This window comes from Petaurus breviceps, unplaced genomic scaffold, assembly GCF_028583685.1.
Source record: "Petaurus breviceps papuanus isolate PSGF00001 unplaced genomic scaffold, PetGlider_PUasm1.0 38, whole genome shotgun sequence".
Lineage (NCBI taxonomy): Eukaryota > Metazoa > Chordata > Mammalia > Diprotodontia > Petauridae > Petaurus > Petaurus breviceps.
The window spans coordinates 94,748,295-94,772,418 of NW_027186304.1; the positions used below are offsets into that span (position 1 = coordinate 94,748,295).

The 24,124-nt window shown below is 35.6% G+C and overlaps 1 protein-coding gene across 1 annotated transcript in view; it reads left to right on the top strand.

Annotated features, from left to right (window-relative positions):
- Positions 1-21,580, top strand: part of ZBTB10 (zinc finger and BTB domain containing 10) — a 63,402-nt gene extending 41,822 nt beyond the window's left edge. The window contains exons 4-6 of the mRNA XM_069100168.1: positions 14,845-15,021; positions 16,026-16,198; positions 16,531-21,580. Coding sequence (XP_068956269.1) covers positions 14,845-15,021; positions 16,026-16,198; positions 16,531-16,836 — 656 coding nt within the window. The 3' untranslated portion in view covers positions 16,837-21,580. The remainder of the gene's footprint in view (positions 1-14,844; positions 15,022-16,025; positions 16,199-16,530) is intronic.
- The last annotated feature ends 2,544 nt before the right edge of the window (positions 21,581-24,124 follow it).

The window sequence follows — 24,124 nt, forward strand, 5'->3', positions numbered from 1 at the left end:
CAGCAACAACAAAACTCTTGCTTCAAAAAGCAAGGCTCTATGCAACAGTATATCCTTATCAGGTGCATTTTCATCTCTTGCCAAGAGCCCATAATTTTTATATTTTAAGCTATGCTCTCTAGAAAGCCAAGTCTCATTTTCATAATTTTTAAGGGCATCTTTTTACTGATAACCTTTTTATTTTTACATCACATTCAACCCCAAATATCCTTCCTTCCTTCCCGTCTTTAGCAGCAAGCACCCCAGCATCCCCAGGGTGGCTGACAATGCAGGTTCTTAGATCTGCTTTGTTAAAGGAAAGCAACTCAAAATGGGTTAACAAATCAGTCAAATATGTATCATTTACCTAGTTCAGGGGAAAAAGGTCAGCACCCCAAACTTCAGAGTATACAGACAATTATCAAGACAGAGAAACAGATCGAGTAGACAGATTTCCAAACTGTCCAACCATTACATCCATACCAAATCAACATCTGGGTTTTTCAAAGCCAGGGGGACTCTCAACAACGGCTTCCCAGAGCCTCATGTGATCAAATCACAGAACACTTCTCAAAGTGAGCCCCAAAACAAAACTACACAATCAGGGCTTATATAGCCTTCTCCTGGCTCAGAGAATGTAACAACCTTATTGACCCACTGGCGAATCAAAAAGTATCTGCTGAAAAACAAGCCTCCCACCCCAGGCTCCAGGTGTACTTTAGCCTAGGGGCAGGGAAATTTACATTCCCATTGCACCATCCCAAATGAGCCATTCTTTATAACAAAGCTTTTTTTTCCTTTAAAGCATTTGGGGGAGGGTGACAATACAGTTTAGCAAAACTATATTTGTGAACTGGAGAGAGAAGTAAGTGACTTGCCTCTCCGAGACAATTTTTGCAAATTAATCTGTGCTAGAAGGTGGCTCAGGTGATAAGATGCAGGAAAATTCTGAATGATTTGCAGTTCTGTCAAAGCTCTTTTTAGGTCACAATTAAAATTCCTTGTTTAGAAATGAATTAATATGGATAGATAATTTTAACCTGACCTAATGAAAGCAGTGAATCACGATGGCATAATGAAACAAACAAAAAAGGTTCAGGTCAACTGAATCATATATAATCATGTGTGTTTCAAGCTATAATGTTTGTTTTGAAAACATGATCAATAAATCTGGGAACATTTCACACATAAATAGATGAGTAAAAATTAAGAAACTGCACTACTTTATGAAAATACACAAGTTGCAACCCTTCAAACTCCCAGTTCAACAGGTAAACCAAGGCTTTGTCAAGGTAACATACTATATTTATTGTATATCTTCTACTTCGATATTAGGAGTCGAGTATGGCTAGCCCTACTCACACCCTTAGCCTGGAGTTGAGGCCTGCCCCAACTTGCTCCTGCAGGCGATGGAATAGCCTCAGATTGGCTATTATTCATTGTAGTATTTATGTATTTCTTAACCGTTTAACATTTTTATTAGATGCCTATATTTTTGTGTGTGCCACAAATTTTTTTTTTTTAGCATTCTGTCCCTAACTCCATTTCCCCTATTTTGCTTTGTGGTTTTTATTATGTGATTTTTGCATGATGAGTTGTAGCAGAACTTGGCTTGTAGTTGCTTTTTTATACCTGTTTCCTACTGCATTTTATTTATTGTATTGTATCCTGTTGTATTTATTACTAACATGTTTATTGTGGCTAATATGAAACCAAGTTTTCCTTGTTTGTAAAATCAAAAGGGTAATATTTTCAGTACCTACTTAGGGTTATTGTGAAGAATGAAAGTACTTTGTAAACTTTAAAGCATTGTGATCTAAGTTTGTGTCCTGGGTTTAAAAATTTTTTTCTTTGTATCTTCTTTGTATTCCTTAAAGTTTATTTTATAATTACTTCACTTTTACAACTCTTCTGATGTAGCCCCAGGTAGCCCCATTTTAAATATGAAGATACTAAGAGTTCTGAGGTTAGGTGACATGGCTATAAAAATAATGATTTTGGTCACATTCCTGGCATAAGCTCTCCCTCCTGGGAAGATGTTGAAATCACCTGTTGATCCTTGATTTCTATAACTAGGCTTATAGCACCATACTCCCCAGTGTAGGTATGGACAACAAGAGGTTAAATCTTTGTCCAGGCACCTGGTTTATATCTAAGGAGAGGTCTGTGGGCTAGCCAGAAACATCTGGGATTTCCCTTTAATGGGATCAGACTCTGAGAATAACATTTTAAACAATGAGCATTAATTCAATGCAAAACTTTTTTTTTCCTTTTTCTTATTTTTTTGGGGGGGGAGAGGGATTGGGTAAGAGGCCATTCTTTGCCTCATTTTCACTTTGCTTTAATTACTAAACAGGCATTGCCTCAGTTAAACTGAGATCTTTTAAAGACCTTAGCTTAAAAAGGCCAAGGTTGGGGCAGCTAGGTGGCACAATAAATAGAGCACCAACCCTGGAGTCAGGAGGACCTGAGTTCAAATACAGCCTCAGACACTTAACACTTACTAGCCATGTGACCTTGGGCAAGTCACTTAACACCAATTGCCCCGCCTTCCCCCCTCCAGAAAAGAAAAGGCCAAGGTCTCCCACTGCTTCTAGGACCATCTCCAGTCTTCCTGATCTGTATCTTGCCAATGGACCCATATGGCTCACTTTGGAGGAGCAAGTGAGGCTGATGACTTTGCACAACCCTCCCTCACTTAAATCCAATTCGCTTGTATGTCATGATATCACCTACCTGATATAATGGTCTTCTTTGAGAGCAAAGGACAAACAATAACCTCTGTGAGTAGAAATAGGAACTGCCCCACTGGGGACCCAACTGGAACTGGCCAAATAGGCAATACAGCTCCCTCCCTCCCTCTCTTGCTTTTCTTCTTCCCACCCCCCTACCTCCCACCAAGGTATTCTACCCAAAGGAATGTAAATTTTGATCCCTGAAACCTTTTTTTCCTTGAGGACCAAGTCTTAAGCCCAAGTCACTCTACCTCTCTCATAGATTGACCAACAGTAGGTCCCAGGCCAAGCTCCACTATAAAACATTTAGGTTTCCTGCCGTGTTCACCTTCTTTTTAACCCTGTTGCTTTATGGAATTTTTCTTTTGTGTACTACCAAGGGCACATTGGACAGAGTAGAGTGATAAAGACTTGGAGACCTAGGTTTGAGTCTGCCTCACACTTAATAGCTGTGTATTACTTTGCAAATGATATTCAGAAAAATATTGCTACTACCACGACTATTACTACTATGAACAATTGACATTTTCGTGTCCCAGAATATTTTATATCACAGGGAACTAAATACCTTGGAACAGAATTTGTTTGAGATGTGGAGGGATAAACTGTAGAAAAACTGGTTTTAGCTCTAATATCCAGCAGTTTTGTGACTGGTTACTTCAATTAAACTTCTGTGAACTCTAGAATTTTCTCATTCTAAAATGTAAAATAATATATACTCCCCATATTACAAAATTGTCATGAAGAAAGCACTAGTATGTAAGTCTTAAACATCTAAATATGAATTATACCTGAAGTGGTTACTTCAGGAACAAAAAACATTCTCAGAAACCAGTTTTCAGGATCAGTGGATCTATCAGCAGGTGGAAATTACAGTTCTTATTTAAGTTGAGCAAAAGAGTGTCCTCTAGCACATATTCAGTTCTTAGTCTAGAAAACATGATTTTCACTTGTATGACAATGATGATGGGGTAATTGAGATGAGACATTATAATTTTTTTTCACCTTTCCTTGACTTTTATGTGCCGAGTGAATTAAATTCTGTGGGTTCTACTTCATTTCCTGCCATTGCCTACTCTAGTTTTATTGCTGAACCCATTGAATCCATTTACCTTTCTGAGGAAAAGATACAGAGTATATTAAAAAGTTATCCAAATTGGCAAGTGGTATATTTTTTAATTAAAAAAAAATTTTATAGGGGCAGCTAGGTGGCACAGTGAATAGAGAACTGGCCCTGGAGTCAGGAGGACCTGATTTCAAATCCAGCCTCAGATACTTAACACTTATTAGCCCATTTGACCTTGGGCAAGTCACTTAACCCCAACTACCCGCCAAAAAAAATTTTTTTTTTTTTACTGTGGTAGATAACTTTTCCTATCTACTCCTTTAACTCTCTAATGTCTGACAAACATAAAGCTTAGACTTTAAAGGAATGCATTGAGATTAGTAGATAATAATAAGAAGTCTTTGCTATGGGGGTAAAAGCATCCAGGGATAGAGCAGAGATTGAAAGGAATCAGTATTTCTACCATCAATATGCATCCTGGGTGAATATTTTAAGTCTGGTATTTAAGTGTATTTCCTGAAGAGTAGGACACAACAACCATAAGACACACAAGTTCTTGGATGTAAAGTTTAAGAAATAAAATTTCATTTTTAAATCTTTAGTAGTACTTACTTAAACTAACAAAAACAATCTTTATCTCTCTATTCTTCTTGTTGACTCATAGTGTTACGGGGAGTATGAGGAAATTGAAACAATTGATTAAATGGGATGTTTCAGGGTAAACATCCAAAACCCTAGATTTGATACCAGGGTAGTCATTGTACCATTGTTTCAGTTTTAATTCTACCAGACCTGTACAGTGGGATTGAAATGTCTTGAACACTCTCTACTTTTGAAATGTTTCCTGAATTCAAGTTGGAATGCTGAATGAACATTACCAAAACATTGTTAATGCATAGATGTTATATTCTCACTGCAAATTAACAGCCTAATATGCATTGAGAATACCAGAGAGGAATGTGATCGTGCTCTGTGTGTGTGTGTAGAAGAATTGTTTAATGCCTTCTTAGCTTATGGGCTTCCTCTTTTTTTTCTTTTTGGAGGGGGGAAGGCAGGGCAATTGGGGTTAAGTGACTTGCCGAAGGTCACACTACTAGTATTTGTGTTAAGCGAACTCCTGACTTCAGGGCCGGTGCTCTATTCACTGTACCACCTAGCCACCCAATCCTTCAGTCTTTTAAAGAGATTTTTCTAAAGTACAAGTACAATAATCTCAGCACCCTCTCACATACCATATCCCAGACACCCCCACTGGATAACTCCAGTAGCTTTCTTTGTTGACTCCAAGAACAAATACACAATTCTCTGTTTGCCATTCAGGGCCCTTTATCACATTCCTCCTCCCCCCTTTCCACTCTTTAGACCTTACTCCTTAACAGATATTCTTTGATCCAGTAATTCTGGCCCTCCTGGCTGTGCTAGGAACAAGATTCTCCATCTTTTGGCTCTGGATGTTTTGTCTAGCTGTTCCTCATGCCTGGAACACTCTACCTCCTCCCTCTTCTGATTGCTAACCTCTCTGGCTTCCTTTAAATTTGCTCTTTATCCTGTATATAGCTGGCATGTATATATTTGGTTACAAGTTGCCTCCTCCATTAGTTAGATTGTGAGTTCTTTGAGGGCAGGGACTGTTTCTGTCTTTTGGTTTCCCTAGTACATAGCATAGTGCCTTTAGGTGGTGTATGAATTATCAAAGTCCTAATCAGGGATCAGATCTTCTCTTAATACTTTCTCCTTTCATTAGACAAACATGGGATCTAATTATGTTGCTTTTCTTGGTCGCTCCTTAAAATTCTCAAATCTTTTTTGATTTCTGCCTTGATAAGAAAAAAAATACACACTTGTATCTTAACAGGGGGCATTAGGAGTTTGGTGAGGGCAACTAGAGGTGTTAGGCTATTCTGACCAAGATAGTGATCCATGACAATTCCAAAGGACTCATAATAAAAAATTCTGTCAGCTTCGAGAGAGAGAATTTATGAACCCTTCAGTGACCATTGAAGTATGTATTTTTTTACTGGATTTTTTCTGGATGGTTTTGTTTGTTTGCAACATGGCTAATATGAAAACATGTTTTGCATAACGTGATGTATAATGGATATTATTGCTTGCCTTCTCAACAGATGGAGTAGGAGTTAGAGGAAAAGTATTTGTAACGCAAAATTTTAAAAATGAATGTTTAGGAAGTATATAGGGGTTGTTTTGAGGGAGGTGCAATTAATCTTCCCTCCCCCCAAGCAAAAACAGTTAAATAAAGTGTGTTTGTTATTCATATTTTGTTCTTGAAGAGGACCAATGATAACACGGGTGAGTTGCTCATGAATTGGTTTTAAGTGAAGCAGAGCTGCACAAAGTTGTCAGTCTCACTCTTTCCCCCAGAGTCAGCAAAGTCGAGTGACAAGGCAAAAGTCAAGACTGGTGATGGCTAGAGACAGATTTAGGCTTTACCTAAGGACTTACTTTCCCTAACAATTATTTATAAATGGACTTGGCTGTGTATTTTTTTTTCATTTTTCAAATGCTTTTTAAACTTCTGATTTACATCATTCATTTCCACCAGATTTTGAGTTACAAATTTTCTCCCTGTTTTTCCCCTACCCACCACCCCAAAATAGCAATCCCACAGAATATCCCCTCCTCCAATCTGTTCTCTCCCATATCTTCTCCCATACCCCCTTTGACTTTTCCAGTAGGGCATGGTGAATCTATGTGCCCCAGTGCCTGTATATCTTATTTCCCAATTACATATAAAACAGTATTAATAATGGTATATATATATATATATATATATATTTTTTTTTAAACATTTGATTTTACAACTTTCAATTCCAGATTCATTCGCTTCCTCCCTTGTCACCCGCCTTTACTGAGAAGATAAGCAGTTCAGTATAGGTTGTACATGTGTAGCTAATGCAAAACATTACTATAGTAGATATATTGTAAAAGACTATGTTTCCCTCCCACCTCCCACTTGTTCTATTCTCTGCTTTGATCCTGTCCCTTTTCAAAAGTGGGTGCTTCTAACTTCCCTCCCTTCCATCATCCCTCCTCTCATCACCTTCCCCCCTACTCTCCTGTAGGGTGAGATACCCTATTTAGTATGTCATTCCCTCCTTGAGCCAAATTCAATGAGAATAAGGTTGACCCATTCCCTTTTGCCTTCCTATATACTTCCCCTCCATTGTAACCATTTTCCCTTGCCTCTTCTGTATGAGATAGTTTATCCTATTCTGTCTCTCCCCATCTCCTCTCATTATATTCTTCTCTCACCTCTTAAGTATCATCCCTTCCTATTAAATTGATCCTGTGCCCTCTATCTATGTATACCTGTAAACATATATACACACATTCACATATGTATTCATACTTGGCTGTGTATTTTTAAATATAGTGTATTCCTTCTTTCTTAGAGACCCTCAGGGGGCACCTCCAGTCATACTGATCTGTATCTTGCCACTGGACCCAGATGGCTCCAGAGGAGAAGGTGAAGCTGACTTTGCCTCACTTAAATCCAATTCACTTTGCAAGTCATGGCATTACCTTTCTGATGTCATGGGTTGTGGGTTTTTTTTTTTTTTTTTTTTTTTTTTTTGAGAAAATGAAGAACATAAAACAAAGACCCTCAAGCAATGAATGGTATATTATAAGTGAGATTTTTATTCATTTATGGTCCTGTTAGTTCTTTTTCATCTCTTAAGATATTTTGTATTCTATTCTTAGTGTAGTTATTGGATTTTTATGATTATTTCTTCTCTTTCACAGAAACCATTCCTTTAATAATGTATTGCAGAGTTTTGTCAGGAATCAAAGCAGCTTGCTGTCCTAACTCAGGTTTCCTAACTAGAAATCAAGTTTTATAGCATAGGATAAAGGAAGGAGAGTTGATAAGCAGGTGGAATAATCATCAAATTGTCCCTGTAAAAAGCTGGTTGCAGTTTTATGCTTTCATTATTCAGTCTTTCCTTTCTGAAAAGACTTTTTTTTTTAGCACAAATAGTTTCATGAAATTTCACTCCAGAACTGAAAAAGGTGGTTAAATACCCCTAATTCTGTTGATGTTAAATTTTGACAAGGAACACATGTATACATATATTTGCATATATATATATGGGGGGGGGTGCGTGTGTATACACCCTTATCCAACTTCAGCAGCTTGGTCCTCTGGAATCCATTCTTTGTAATCATTGCCAAAGTTGACAGAAAAATTAGATGGAAGGGCTTTGGAACAGACAACAAAACACATTAATGCACTGTTCGTTGGTGGAGCAATGATTTGTCCAACTGTCTGCACAACAATTTGAAACTCCAGTTCCTCTAGAGAAATGACTGGTCACTATGTTGGCCCAAAATTCTTAAGTCTTTACAATGCTGTTGTCTTAACAGCTGTTGATCCTCCTGCTTCTGCTCACTTCACTCTGCATCACTTCATTCTTTTTAGGATTCTGCTGCATAATAATATTTCACTAAATTCATAACCACAATTTGTCCTGTTCTCAATTGTCTAAGGTCTCCTCTTTTCTTTTCCCCTCTCTTTTAATATCCCCTTCATCATCACAAAGTTTGCTTTGCTTGTGACTGTTCCCTACATTTTACCTCCCCCACCCCACCCTCTTTGCTTGTTTCCCTCTGATATATTTCTACTCTATATTCTGTATGCTGTGTTCAGTCCTTGTTTCAGATAAAAAGGAGGTTCATCTGATGCCCACTTCCCTACACACCTTCCTCCTTGTTTGTATATTCTTCTCATGTTCCCTAATTGTGAGATACAATAATGCACCCTCCTTTCTACCCTCCCTTCTCTTTTCCTTCTTCAAACCCTCAAAACCAAACACATATACACCCCCACCACCAAGCTACCTTTGCTTTTTTTCTTATCTTTTGAACCCTTTGAAGATATGAAGGTTCTGAAGAGACACATTTCTTCTTCTGTTAGAAAGCTAGCACTGCATCAGCATACATATCCTTATAATTGCTCAAAATTACCTTTCTAGGCTTTTCTGGATTATTGTGTTTTCATTTCAAAGTAGCTATTCAGTTCTGATTTACTCATCAAGAATGCTTGAAAGTCCTGTTTTCATTAAAGGTCAATTTTTCCCCCTGTGTATTCATTGTTGTTGTTATTCTTGGCCAATTGGAATATTGTATTCCAAAATCAAGTAGAAATTGCCACTTCTTTTGTGATCCTATATTCCTTGGTATTTGAACTACTTCTTTCTGGATGTTTGCAGTATTTCTGTTAATATGGAAATTTTGGATTTTGTCTGACATTACTATAACTTTACTTTTTGAGTTTTCTTTTGGGAGGAGATTCTTTCCATTTTTGTCCTTATGGTTTTCATTGATATTTTTTAAAATGTAGTAGTTTTCAATTAGTCTAATGATTCTGAAATGATGTGTTTTTCTAGGTCAGGCTTTTATTTATATTAGGTAACTTATTTTTTCTTTTTTCAGTCTTTTGCTTTTGTTCTGTTATTTCTTAAAGCCTTGTAGTGATTTGTTTTATTGGAGTTTTCGAGAAGTTATTTCATAGGTAGAGTTTACTACATAATTTTCTTAAGCTAATTATTGTCCTCCAGTTCTTTATTCTAGAGCCCTTATTTCAGTCCTTGTGGGGAAGTCTTTCACTTTGCCCTTTGAGTCAGACTGCTTCAATTATTGAAAAGCTGTTCTTGACTTTTGCTTTAAATATTTTTAAAAAATAATGGCCTGTGTTTTCTTTGATTTACTGAATCTCTTCAGTATTAGCCCTTGAACTGAACTTGTGAGCAAGAAATACCTGCTCCATCCTGGCCTTTTGGATGAGGTGGTCAGTTCTGTTTTGTCTTGCCCTGCATCTCCTAGATTCCTTCACTGACTTCCTCTTTCCAAGATTAGTGCCTGAGCTATGCCACCCCCATCCCCCCAATCTTTGCGGTACAGAATGCTGAATCTTGAAGGCCTGCTGTACCATGCATGCATTGATCAGTCATTGTTGCTACTGCTTAGTACTCCCAAGGGTTCCCACCCTGAGAGCCCTCCAGAGCTCTAAAATCTGCACAGAGGGTTCGGAGGTTACCTTGAGCTGGCCTTTGGGTAGTCACTCTTTCCTATTTCTCTGGCCTTCTGACTGACCTTTTGTCGAGTTGTAGGATTGAATAAGTAACATTGTAGTTTCTCATTGGATTTCTTTATTGTATTCATTTTCATCTGTACCTTAGTGTTTTCTATCACCCCTCTATCAGATAAAAGTGGGCACCATATTTCTTCATGAGTCCTCTGGAATAATGGTTGGCTATTGTGTCAGAGTTCCTAAGTCACAGTTGTTTGTATACTTTACTGTTTAAGGGTGATGGTGGGAATCATAAATATTTTGAGGTATTTGAAACATAAGTATATGATTCTGAGGTATGATACTGGTACACATAGTGTTGTTTTTTTGTTTTTTAAAGAGCAGATTGATCAGGTGTTAGACTACATAGCCATTCAGCTTCTAAAACTCATTAGGACATTAGTTCCCTAATTCCTCATGTGGAAGAATGTTCGATTGCAAAATTTGACACTTTTATCCAGTAAACTCCCAAGAAGACTACATTATTTTTGAAAGGTTAATAGAGTTTGTGGTATTAAATAGTTTGGCATCAGTTCTTTTGTCTTACCTGGGAGAAAGTTGTGAAACATGGGCATTCATGAATCGATTGATTCTTTGTATGAGCAATTTCAAGATCCATGACTTTGCTATGATACATGCATGCAAACACAGACGTCCACTACTGACTCATATAAACTCAAGGGCGTGCACATACTCATACTTTTTTTTTTAGAAGAGGTAACAAATTAAGAATACTTCATCTAAAAATTCTAAAATTTTCCTGTTTTCTTGTTCCATTATTAGCCCAAATCTGGAAAGTTACTCCTTTTAAAGCTATAGTATTCAGTTGTAGGGTGAGAACTGTCTTGCTTTATAGTGGCCTGCTTTTTTTGGTTTGTTTTAAGTAAAACAAAGAAATACTTATTAGGGTACTCCAAAAATGAAAAATTCCCTCAAGCAAGAAACCCTAAAGAAGGATTAGCCATCTTAATGCTTGGAATACATCTTCCCCTAAGTGCAGTATGATTCAGTGGAAAAATAGAATTCTAAGTTTAGAATTTTGCATCAAATATTGCCTCCTCAGAACAAACCTATTTCATTTATTGAAAAATTCCAGCATATAATCAATTCAAATTCTTTTGCATAATGGGTCCTTAGAATTATCTACAATTTGCATTTTAAAAGTTTATTTAATATGCCACCTACTGTTTCCTTAACTTTTTAAAAGTTTCTTGAAGTACTGTTTTAAGTTTCTGTTATCTTGTTTCAGTCATTCTTGTGGTTTTTCTTTTGTGGTATAGCTTCAAGGCAAAAAAGTGATTGTTAAAGTATGGAGTGGAGGGGAGGTAGCACCATTATAGAGTAGCTAAATGCAGATCTGACTCAGTCTAGTGCAGATTATGATCTTTTTAAATTGATCAGTTTATTTTGTTTTCATTTTTCATATTCTTTTCATAAGACTTTCGAAGCATACAATGGGTTCAATAGTCAGTTATAGGAGATGAGACAATAGTATTCTTAGCTGGAGAAAATAGCAGTACCTGATAAAAAATTTAAATATTTCATTTGGTGTACTTGGCATTAAGTTATTGGAAAATATGACCAGTCTTTACTTTTTTTTTTTTAAGCGTGCTTTCCATACTTCATATACAACTTGGGTACTTGATTCCAGTCCTTTACTAGTAAATGCTTGAATTACTTTTTTGTAACCTGATTTGCTCTGCTTCCTTTACTTTCCTTATAAAACTAATACGTTTACTGTAGATGACTTCTGGAAATTAGTGAAAACAATGGAGGGGAGGAAGAGAGGGAAAAACTAAGGAACCTGTAAAATTTTTATGTTTTCAGAATGATACCTTGATATATAGCAAGAAACATTCTTTGCACTGTCCAGAAAAGGAAGGTATTACTTTTTTTTTTTTTTTCAAATTATAAACTGAAATAACCACCAACAGAAACATTCAGACTTAGAAAACATGGGGGCAGAAACTTATCTTTAAACTTTGACAAGACAGAATCAGAAGATCCAACAACCAAGCAAATTATTAAAAGGTAATAATATTATTCTCTGTCCCTTTCAAGGCCTGTTTGAAATTCTGCCACTTTTGACCCTATTTTTCTAAAGAACACATTTTTTAACAACTAAGGACCTTGCCTCTCTCCTTGTAGTAATTGCATTCACTTATAAAAATAATTTTATTGATATCCCTCCCTTTTTTTTCCATTCCCTAATGTGTTCTGCTCCCATAATAAAAAAAATATTAAAAGGGAAAGGGGGAGGGCAGGAAAACAGCCCCACAAAAAGTCACCTTATTGAAAATGTCTAACATCATATGCAATACTACATGCTTCTCTAAAGAAGGGGGAGGCAGCAGTGTTATTCTTTATCATATCAATTGATATAGTAAAGGTTGGTTGCTATAATGAATTTCACAGCATTCAGTTTGTTGTTGCTATTGTACATATCCTTTCCTTGGTTCTGATTATTGCACTTTGCCGTGGTCCATGTAAATTTTCTCTTGTCCAAGATGGAGCAGCTAGCAGAGGTGGGACTCAATCCGGTTTTCCTTTCTAGCCACAACATCAAGCCTCCAAAAATTTATGTTTGACTAGAGATTATATCCAATTTTTAACTGATACAAAATGCATTAAAGATATATAGTGGGGGTTGGCCTTGGAGTCAGGAAGATGACTGGAATTCAAGTTCTGCCTCTGACACTTATTAGCTATATATGTAGCCTTGGGCAAATTACTTAATCTCTCAATGCCCCAAACAAATCTAAGACTTACCAGGTAAAATGCCTTGTATTTTCCATGTATTTATGAACAAGTTTCCATCCCTGGAGTTCCTCACATGAATGAAATAAAGTCTTAGCTTCTAATCTTCCTACTCCCCCAAAATCCAGGTTAAGATATTGATTTTATAATATTTCTTTTTTGTGTGTGTGTTTGTTTTTGTTTTTGTTTTTTTGCCTTTTGGAGGGCAATTGGGGTTAAGTTAACTTGCCCAAGGTTACACCGCTAGTTTTTTTGTGTGGGTCTTAAGTGTCTGAGGCCAGAACAGAACTCAGGTCCTCCTGACTCTGGGGCCAGCGTTCTCTTCACTACCCCACCTAACCGCCCCAGATTTTATAGTATTTCTGAAAGCAAAATAATAAGCATTTTAGTAAAAACAATTCACTCAAGTAAACACAAGCAAAAAGGCAAGAAAAACTTAATAGGTAAAATATCTGAGTTAATAAAAGGGAAAATAGAATTCACTTAGACTTAAAAAGGGATGGTGATGAAGGAAAAACCTATCTGTCATGAACTCATATCCTCCTGACTTCCAGGGCTGGTGCTCTATTCACCGTGAACATTATTTTTTAGTCCAAATACCACTGCCATCCAGTAATATGTTCAGTGCAAACATCTCATGGCCAACAGATGGTGTCAGAAACCTTGAGACATAGAAGAAATAATTACTGTCTCCATGAATGATTAGGAGGTCAAGTTCTTTTCCCCCCACCCCCATTTGCATTTTGACTCAGTGCCTAGGAACTTTACTAGACAGGTTTTTTAGCTTCTATTTATGCCAGTGATATAAGACTGATAGTTTATTTTTAAATGATGGAATGCATTTTAGGCTTGAATTTAGATTTGTCATCATCATTCCCTTGCTATTCTGACATCTCTATTGATCCAGGTAGAGTAAGCTACAGTATACATATGTTTGGGTAAAGATTCATTCTTTTTGTAGTCATTAGCAGCACCCTGGTAGACTGGAACCTGTAAAATTTCATTTCGTTCTTAGTGAACCATTTCTTGGCCAGGACCTTTATAACTTTGTTGGCCTGCATTAAAAATTTATTTTGTCTTATTAATTCCCCAAATTATCCCTTTAACGGTTTTGTTCTTTGGATACTGAATTTATGGGTTACTTTGGCAACTCTCTTTAATTGTATCTTAATCATCTGTCCAAGTGAACTTTTCATTCACTTGGAAACCTATGAAAATCCCACTTCTCATCTTTATGTGTGCTCCTCCTTTGGAGCATGGTGGTCAGTCATTGAGGAAAATTGCTATTTGTTTGCCAAGGACCTCACAGCAATAAGCACTTCTGTTCCATAGTGCAGTCTTCTACATAATACAAATCTGAACTATTGGGATTCACAGATATCTTAATTTTACACATGGATTAAAATGGGGTATAAATGATGGTTATCAGTCAAGGGTAGAAGTTTGATCCAACAGTTGCACAGTGTTCTTAGAGTTTGAATGTATGTGCTCAGTCAAGCGAGAGTACTATATGTTGCCCCTCCATTTCTGCTGAACAGGCATCTGTTATGGTACAGACTTGCAGTCAATCACGTTATTCTCCTTTATTATGCTTCACCAGTAATCATTTTTTCACTTGGACATAATGCAGTGTAGCATGAGGCAAACTGTATCAATGATTTATCCTCATTTAAACCAGTATCCTACATCTCTATCTTCATGTTTTAAGTATTTATACCTTATAACATACACTTTTCCTCCTTCTTCCCCCTACATACACCCCCACTCCTACTCCATTCTATATTTTAAATCCTTAGGCAACTTTCTAAGATAAATGGCCTCTTTGGCAATGGAGACCACTTGGAAAGTATATGAGTGATGCAGTTGTATGAGAGTCTGCTGCATCCTTTCAGGTATAGATAGTTGTCTTCATTCTTTACTGTTGAAGAGATTACTAGCATGAGTCAGATAGCCAGAGCTGTAGTCAATCTCCAGCAAAAAGCCAATAAGCATCATTCTGTCTCTAAATGTAATGATAGCACCTGCCTTTTTAGAATTGTATTTCTCTGAAAATACTACTGTAGCCCACTATATAACTATGACTTTGTTTAGACGTGCACAATATTTACATTTTGTTAAAATACTCAATTTTCTTTCTTGACATTGAATTAGGTATCAAGTAACATCTTATTACAAATAAGATACTTAAAGGTTAAAAAAAAGCTTTTAATTTGTAATAGGTCCTTCAAATGATTTCAAGTATGGATTGTTGCCGGGTACTTCAAATGATTTCAAGTATGGATTGTTACCGGGTACTTCAAATGATTTCAAGTATGGATTGTTGCCGGGTACTTCAAATGATTTCAAGTATGGATTGTTGCCGGAATCTTGGCCAAAACAAGAAACCTGGGAAAATGGCAAGTAAAACCAATAGATTATTTTTGAGAATTTTAGAAATTATCCTAGCCACATTTTTAGGTCCTGAAATTTATCATATAGAAAAATTTGCTTAAAATCTTAACCTAGAATTGCCCACAGTTTTCACCTCCCCCTGTGCACAATCTCATACTCTGAGAAACATCTTGCCTTGTAGACTGTGTCATTTCGGTTACCAGGTAAACCTGAGCATTGAGATTTGTTTAGTTACGGGCTCAAATTTTTGTACTCAGAAGATTACAGGGCATTTTGTCTAGGTTTAAAGTCTCTTATAAAGTTAGCAAGTGATATGATTTCACAACTCATTTTAGAATTTATAGATCATAATGAGGGTACTGCTTTTTATTATTGTGTGTGATGAACAAATAGTTCATACTTGGTAAGATATATTTCATCTGGGGCAGCCAGGTGGCGCAGTGAGTAAGAGCACTGGTCCCAGAGTCAGGAGACCCAGGATTGGTTCTGGCCTCAGATACCCACACAAAATAACTGGATGTGTAACCTTGAGCAAGTTACTTAACCCCAGTTGCTTAAAAAAAAAAAAAAAAGATATGTTTCCTCATAAAAGAAATATTAAAAATACTCTTAGCAATTAAAAGGTTTGGGAGGATTCTCCCCACCCCCCAATTTTAAGTCCCCTTTAAAATGATGCTACATTGAAATCTGACATGGTCAGGTGAGAGACTATTCCTTGTTGAAGTAATAGGGCAGAGAAGTAAACTAATAAATTTTTTTTAAAGGTCTGATTATTATGTGTGTTATATAAGTGCATACCCCTTTTCCTCTCTTCCTGTTTTGGGATCGTTGCACTGTCTGTATGTTGCACATCAACAGAAGTAAGCAAGGGTCTGCCCATTTTTCTCATTGTTAGCAGTTTGGGGAGTGGATTTGGAAAGAAGTTTGGAACTTGGCTAATTATTTTAGTGTTAATAAATCTTGACCATTTCTCACACTAGCTCTATTTGGTTTCTTTCTCTTCCTAAAGGTGAATCATCTATAATCATGAACAAGTTAAAATGCCCTCATTGCAACTATGTAGCCAAATATAGACGAACACTAAAAAGACACTTGCTCATTCATACAGGAGTGAGATCATTTAGCTGTGATATCTGTGGGAAATTGTTTACTCGAAGAGAACATGTAAAAAGACATTCCCTGGTAAGTAATTTCTTATATTGACTTGAAAATCTTAACTATATTTGTTAAATATATTTGTGAGGTTTGAAATATTTTAAAAATCATTACAGAGAAGGATAATTGCCATAGGTTTGTTTGTGTAGTCTTGAATAGCAAATGAAGTAAGAATTGAACCAGTTTGTATAGCACTCTACAAGCATTGGAGTCAGACACCATGGTCTGTTCTCCTGTTTACCTACTTCATGAAATATCTATTATAATTTAATTTGTATAATTACTTTAATATTCTCTTACCTATTTAAATACTCTTCTGTATATCAACCAACTTTTAAAAACTTTTTTTTCTTAATTAGGTGCATAAAAAGGATAAAAAATATAAATGTATGGTGTGTAAGAAGATATTCATGTTAGCAGCCAGTGTTGGAATAAGACATGGATCTCGACGTTATGGAGTGTGTGTAGAATGTACAGATAAATCACAACCAGGAGGTCAAGAAGGTGTAGACCAGGTGCAGGACACAGATTTCACTAGAGATGAAGAATATGAGGAGAATGAAGCAGGAGAAGCTGACGAAGAGTTGGTTGACGATGGGGAGGAACAGACTGATCCATCTCGATGGGACGAATCGGGGGATGTTTGTATGTCACTAGATGATTAACTGACCTAGCATACTCCTCAAGGATGCTGCAGTTGGACATAATATGAATTGACAATTTGAATTCTTGAACTGAAGGCTTGCAAAATATGGTACATGCTGGATGGTAGTTATGTTGCTGTGAAAACTGTAGGGTCAAAGCCTTATAGCAAAAAATATTACTAAATTTTTATATTTGCACAGGACTGTACAGCAAACAACCTTTTGGTTGAATTATACAGAGTACTCACATCTCCAATCAGTTATCAAAGTAAAAATATTTTTTATTATTTATAGGATATACAGTAGCTATTTGAGTCATATTAAAAGCATAGTAACTGTCCTCGTAGTGTTTTTACATTCATGTGTTACTTGTTACCATGAATGGAGAAAAATTTTATGGAAGTACAGAAGTAGCTTCCTCAAACCCAATCACACTGTCATCAAACCACTCAGGCTAGTTTGTGCTAGTAGAGTTTTGTTTCTATTTTTTATTTTTAAACAAATTTTTTTTTTAAAAGAAAAAGTAATACAGATTATCTGTAAGGGGCTCTAGTTCCCCAGTGGTTCAACTTTTTTCAGTTGTCCAATTTCAGTTGCTTCATAACTTAAAACAATTCATTTTTGGTATTGATATTATGGTTTCCCAGCTCTTTGTTCCTGTGTGTCCCTTTACAAGAACTGGAGAGGTTATTTATTGGAATGAACTAACTGACTCCCCCTTTCCCTTCCTCCCTTCAGACAGTTTAAATTGCAAAAACTTCACTACTTCATGAGATGTGGAATGATGTTGCTGAAGTTAACTTTATTTTCCAATGAAGTTGACAAAATACCACTAAAATGATTGATTATAAGTAACTTTCTCCTGCTGCTTTAGTTTAATTTGATAAATGGTTACTATATGACGTTTTCTGACATGTCCGTCTGGTTTTTGGTATCTGTTACCTTGGCACTGTTTGTTAGCTACCCTCTTCCCACCTCCCTTTATTTCTCCCTCCTGTACTACCCTTCCTGTCTGGCCAGTGTATATACCTCAGTCCTCTATAAAAGGCATAAATTTCTAATAGAGAGTCATAGAATTATTAAGCCACATGATTTGTTTTATAATTTATCCTGCGTGTCCAATTTGGTTAGTTTGTTATGCAGTATAAGTCAAACATCAGGTTATTTTTACTTCCTGTGCCCTTTTTCATCATTAAAATTAACACAACAAATTGCTTTCTTCTTTTGTTTCACATTTTCTGGGCCATTGAGTGTTTTTAGAATTATGGTAAATGATTGATTTTTAACTTAGTTCTCAGTACCTTTTTTTTTTTTTAAAAGAAAGATACCTTGCTATTATATTTATTGCTACTAGTAACTAATTCATGTAATCTGTGCCTATTTCAGCATACTGAAGTTTGGGGGCACTTGGGGAGCATGAAGATTTGAAACATTGGATCTTTTTTTGAAAACCTTTAACATATTTACAGATTAATTGTGCTATACTTTCTATTTAAGGTTCTTTGGGATATAAAAGGGTACTGTATTATTAAGTTAAACTTATTAACATAATGTTGCCTAGTGGCAAATAAATTAACTGATCATTGGACACCAAGAACATTTGACATGATGGATTAATATGCCACAATATTAATATGCATAGCATTTACCAGTAACACTTAATTAGGCCAGTGTGATAGTACTGTATAAGAATAAGAAGGTCACCATATTTTCAGCTTTGTTTTAAGTATAAAATGACTATTTTCCTATTTTATAATATCAGGTAACTAAATTATGTTGTGTGGAAAAGTTTTGAAGTATGCCTTGACAGACATAATCTGTCATAATCTTTTGGTGCTCCATCCGATCAAAGTTGATATGTATTTTAAGAGACAAGTTTTATCATTGTCCCTTATTTCAGTAGAATGATGGTTTAATGTTAGACGCTGATGTTTTCTGCTGGATGAAACAGATAAAACTACAGTTATATGGATATTAAAATGCATCTTTTCATCTAATTGTTTCATTGGTAGCTACTGCATCACTGTATACCTGACATGGCTAGATTTCATTTGATTTTTATTTTAATCTGAAGCATACATCCTATTCTCATTGTTCTAGACTGAAATGAGTAATGTGTAATTTTGGTGGGGTCCAAAGTAGAAATTAGTAGGGCAAAGATAATATGAATGAAAAAGTATTTTAAACGTAAATGTTCTGCTTTGTGAATATGTAAGTATAGTATAAAGATTTTTCCATCCCATTTATCCCCCCTTAAAGAAAAACCATAGTTTACAATTGGTAGATCTGTCTATATATATAAATATATATATATATATTAAAAAGAAAGCTATATATCTGAAAATCACCTAAATCTGCTTTATTAGACTACAGCTCACTTACTGCATAGAAACTGGACCTGGCTTTTCATTCTTAATGTACTTTAACTTTTTTCTCAAGGTATGAACTTACTCTCTTGAAACTGAATCTTCTTTTACTACTTAAATCATTTATGTATATCTGGTAAATTATGACCAAATTTGTTGTTAGATTGCATACAGTAAATTGAAATATACACTTGGTACACTACAGAATTGTTGTGCTTTTGTTTCGGTTATAATTTGAAAGCGAGGTTTAATATAGATGACTTGTTACTGATAATTTAAAATATTTTATAATTGATTGTCCACTGCCTTTTCTGTTGTTATGACAGATTGGCTTGGTCAAATGACATTTGATACTTTTAATATTTGTTTTGAGAAGGGTAATCCAAAGGAAAAGTGTTTATATTCCTGAATATATTAGCTACAGCCTATAAAAGTTATTTCTTAAAGTAATAATTTTACAACAAAAATGGAATTGACAGATTTTTTTTTCTACTTGCTGACTGCCTAACTTATTTTATCTCCTGATCTTGGAGGGGCCATCTTTCCCTTTCTAGGTCTTGTTTTTTAAATCACTTAGTACTAAGTTATACTACTGGAGGATTCTATTTTGATAAGTGTTCCTTTATCTGACTTGCAGTGCAATTTAAGGAAGTTGTTTTTGTTGGAAAATTCTGAAAACTTCTTTCTCAGTCCTGAAGGCAATACCAATGGAATAGTAATTTATGTTTGTTAAGGAGCCACTGGAAAAATTAGAAGGTTCACATTTATTGAAATAAAAGGAAAATAATTTAATGGAGTGAAGAGCATAAAGCATTGTCATATATCCATTCAATAGGAAATGGATGCCCATACAATATCTGCTAAAATTAAGACCCAAGTGTTAAATTTTTTAATTCACAAAAAAGATTACTTCCACTTTGGTCTTATATTATTTATTGTAGCCATCGGTCATCATTATTAATATTTTCCAATTATTATACTATTTTTCCATATCTAGGTCTATTGTAAGCTAAAAATGAAATGCCTTTGTAGGAATGGGAGAACTGAAGAGAGAAGGGAAGTTTGAGATTCTGGGAAATATCTAATGGTCATTGGTCACTAAGGGAGAGACTAAGAATGAACCCAGGAAGAATGAAAAGATAGATTTGAGAATGGGAATAGAAGAACTGAAAATTTAGAATAAGGGGGAAATGTTAAGCACTGTGAAATTAGTTTCTATTAATAAAGTTGTTGGAGGACCTGAATAGAGCAGCAGAGGTGTGTGATGAGTTGCAAAGAAGAAGAGATGCAAATCTTTAAGGCTTAAATAAACTTTCATCTACACCCAATTAAAGAACAAATAAATTGTAAGCGCAGTTTAAAGATTTCCAATGATATATGCTTGGCAAAGTTATTTAAAGGTTTAATATGTTATAAAATTATATATTAAAAACAATTCTATTATGATTCTTTTTTTAAGACTGACTTGTGGAGTAAGCTTCACTTTGTTCAGTTGGTTGTCCCTCAAGCCCATGTTGATAATGTTTTTAAATGCATGAAATCTGAATGTGACGTGGAGGATTTAGGTTTACTTCTCCCCCTTTATGAAGTTAATTTCCCTTCATATTATACATGAGTTTTTCTCATTGAAAAGTGATGAATTAAAAGCCCTGAACACACAGTTTCCCTTCAGAACAATGGACCCTCCTTATCCTGTGAGTCTTTGTTTACAAGGTCATAGGATTCATTCTCGCCACAAATCCTTCAATTTCTGCTATTTTCTTCTGATAGGGTAGTATTATTTGTTACCTGGCCCAATTAATATGAGCTACACTGACTACTAATCAAATGTCCCACTTTCATGTTATGAAGGCTGGATTTCAACTGGGGAACCAGAGATACCTTTTCCTGTGCCATTCAGTCACCCAGATCCTTAACTATGGTATAATTATTGGTATAAATACAGTTTTTTAAAAACTAGTCTCTGTAGTATTTAATGTGTGATGCTCTTCATTTCAACCTTGTCCCTCTCTTCATTTAAATAATTCCAGTATTTTCAAAGTCAGGGACAAGCCTACTTTTAAAAGGACTGTTTAATAGCTCTTGAGTTTTATAATATCAGGATCCTTTAATTTTAATTGAACAACAAAGTTTTGGAGCGGGAGGATGGATGTGAGCAATTATAAAATGGGGGAGTATCTGTTTTAAACACTGTAAACATAAAAACATGTTCTTCTAAATGCTGTTGTTTGTAAAAGTTCTTCTGGAAGATCTTTTACAAAAATCAACCTTTTGTTGTAATCTACCTACCTAGTGTCTTAAGACATGTTTGTAAACTTCCAAAACTGTTTTGTCAGTGTATTTAGAAAATACACAATATTCTTGATCAAACCTAAAAATACAAACTTGTGAGCACTAAACTCCTTCCTGCCTTGTGAATTTATTTTAATTTTTTAACTAATATTTCAGGGGTTTTTTCTCCATTTATAACATTGAGGAGGAAAACTTAATTTTTCAAAGTAATTTTTATTGCATTCAAATGCATAAGAGTAACTTATTAGGATTACAGTATTACCTAAAATATTGATTCATGAACTGCTTTAATGAATAGATATTGTTATAGGAAGCATTATGCAGTAGAAAGAGCACTATACTAGGAGTCAGTATACCTGAGTTCAAATGCCAGCTTCTATATCACTTTGTGTGTAATCAAGGGTAAGTCATTTAAGCACTCTGGGTTTTTATTTTCTCATTTTTCAGTTTAAAAAGTTAAAATGGTCTCTCAGGTCTTTTCTACTTCTAACAATCTAAGACTTATTTGGTATATTTTATTATTTTTTTTATTTCTTTGCTTTTTGGAGGGCAATTGGGGTTAAGTAACTTGCCCAAGGTCACATGGGTAGGTTTTGGGTTGTGTTTGTGTGTGTGTGTGTGTGTGTGTAAGTGTCTGAAGTTGGATCCGAATTCAGGTCCTCCTGACTCCAGGGCAAGGTGCTCTGTTCACTGGACCACCTAGCCACCCCCTATTTGGTATATTTTAATGGGAGGCCCACTGGACCAAAAGTTCAGAGTCCTCAGTTCAGACTATGGCATGAACAAGCTTTGAAATTTTGTGCAAGTCAATTTCTAAGCCTCATTTTCTTCACATGTAAACATTAAAACATGTTAAAGCACCTTGAAAATTTTAAAGCCTTGTATGCTATTTATTATTAATAGTTATTTTAGAAGTAGTATTTAGGGTACTTGAAATTTGTTTCCAAAGGGTGGTTTTTTTTTTTTTTTGTTTTGTTAGCCATTTCCCCCTGCTGCTTAAGAAGAAAAGATTTGCTATGCAAATTGTAACACTTGTAATTGGTCCTTAGTTTTTTGTTGCTCAAGAAAATATTTTAAGTTTAAAAATTAATTGTAGCAGCTAATAACATCTGCCTTTTTGTATAGCATACTTAAGTACCTTAAGGGGGAAAAAACCCAAAGCACATATGAACTCTTATTATTAACCAGCTTTTTTCTGACTGCATCAGGTTCCTGATTTGTTAACAACATAGACCAGTTTGGAGGATGTTGTTAAGTTTAAACATAATCACAAAATTTGAAAACCAGAAGGGGAAAGATTATCAATCTTATGTTCCATTATTACACAGAAATTGGGGCCTAAAGAGTTAAACAGCTTCCCCAAGTTCACTTAAATTAATAGCAGAATCTGAACTAAAGCCCCTGTGCTTCTGCTTTGCTCTTTCCCACCACACTCACTAGTAACATTGTGAATTGCTTAAACATGTATTGAATTTTTAGCTTGGGGGGGAGCATTTTAACTTAAAATTATTCACAAGTAAAGCAATGTGTAATTCTACAGAGATTTTCCATACCAGTTTTTAATGTTGCAATCACTTATACATGGTGTCCCCAAAGGTTACATAACTTTTGAGATAACCTGGCATATGAGGAGCAGCTATATTATTTTGATCTTTTCAATTCCCTCAGGGAATAGAGGTTGGTATTTTGCTTCATATTGAGTGTGTAGACTAAACTTTTATTTTGACCTCAGAGATGAAGCTCTTGAAATCTACTCTAGGGGAGATATTTCTTAGTACAGTATAGTCTTTTGGATCTAAGTAACTCATGCTCTACACATACTTGAGCTATATGATTCAACCTGTAGACAATAAGTTATATACCAGGTGCTCTAATGGAACTTCTTTGGGAGTACCCTACACTGATAAAATCCCAGGCCTGGACCACTGACCCCTCTCCCACCTCATCACCAAACATCCAGAACAATAAAATTTAGGGACAAGATCTATGTACCCCGAAACATTGCCTTATCAGAGGGTGGATGGTACAGTGGATAGAGTATTGGCTCTAGAAATAGCTTGAATTAAAATCCTGCCTATAGTGCTTATTGTGTGCTTGGGCAGTTTACTTAATCTCTCTGAGTCTTGACTTCCTCATATCTAACATAAAGGTGCTCCATTATATGGCTTTTAAGTTCCCTTCAAGCTCTGAATCTCCTCAGCCAGTCTAACCCTCCATTTCATAGTTGAAACATGCCCAGAGCAGTTAGTATTGCTTGTCCACAGTCACCAGTTTGTGGCAGAGCTGGAATTAGGGACTTCGAGATTCCTATTCCAGTGTTTAAGGCATTGGTATTTATATTGTCATATCTGAATGAAATAATGAAAAACTTTCTGAACTGTACATTACTCCAATTATTGAAAAAGAGAAGTAGGTAGGTGGGACACCATATCTAGCAGTCTTTTGATAGCTCCATTTGGATCTTTAGAAGAATGAGTCCCAACCCCCGAAATCTGTTAAAATCTCAAATCAAACTTTTTGAGACTAAGAAGAATGATGGTACCTAGAGTTTCACATGGAAATTGCCTTGAGCTAATTGTTTCTTGTTTGTGAATTGACCATAACCTTAGGATACTTTTACCCCTTGAGGTCATTAACAAAGTCCGTTTGAA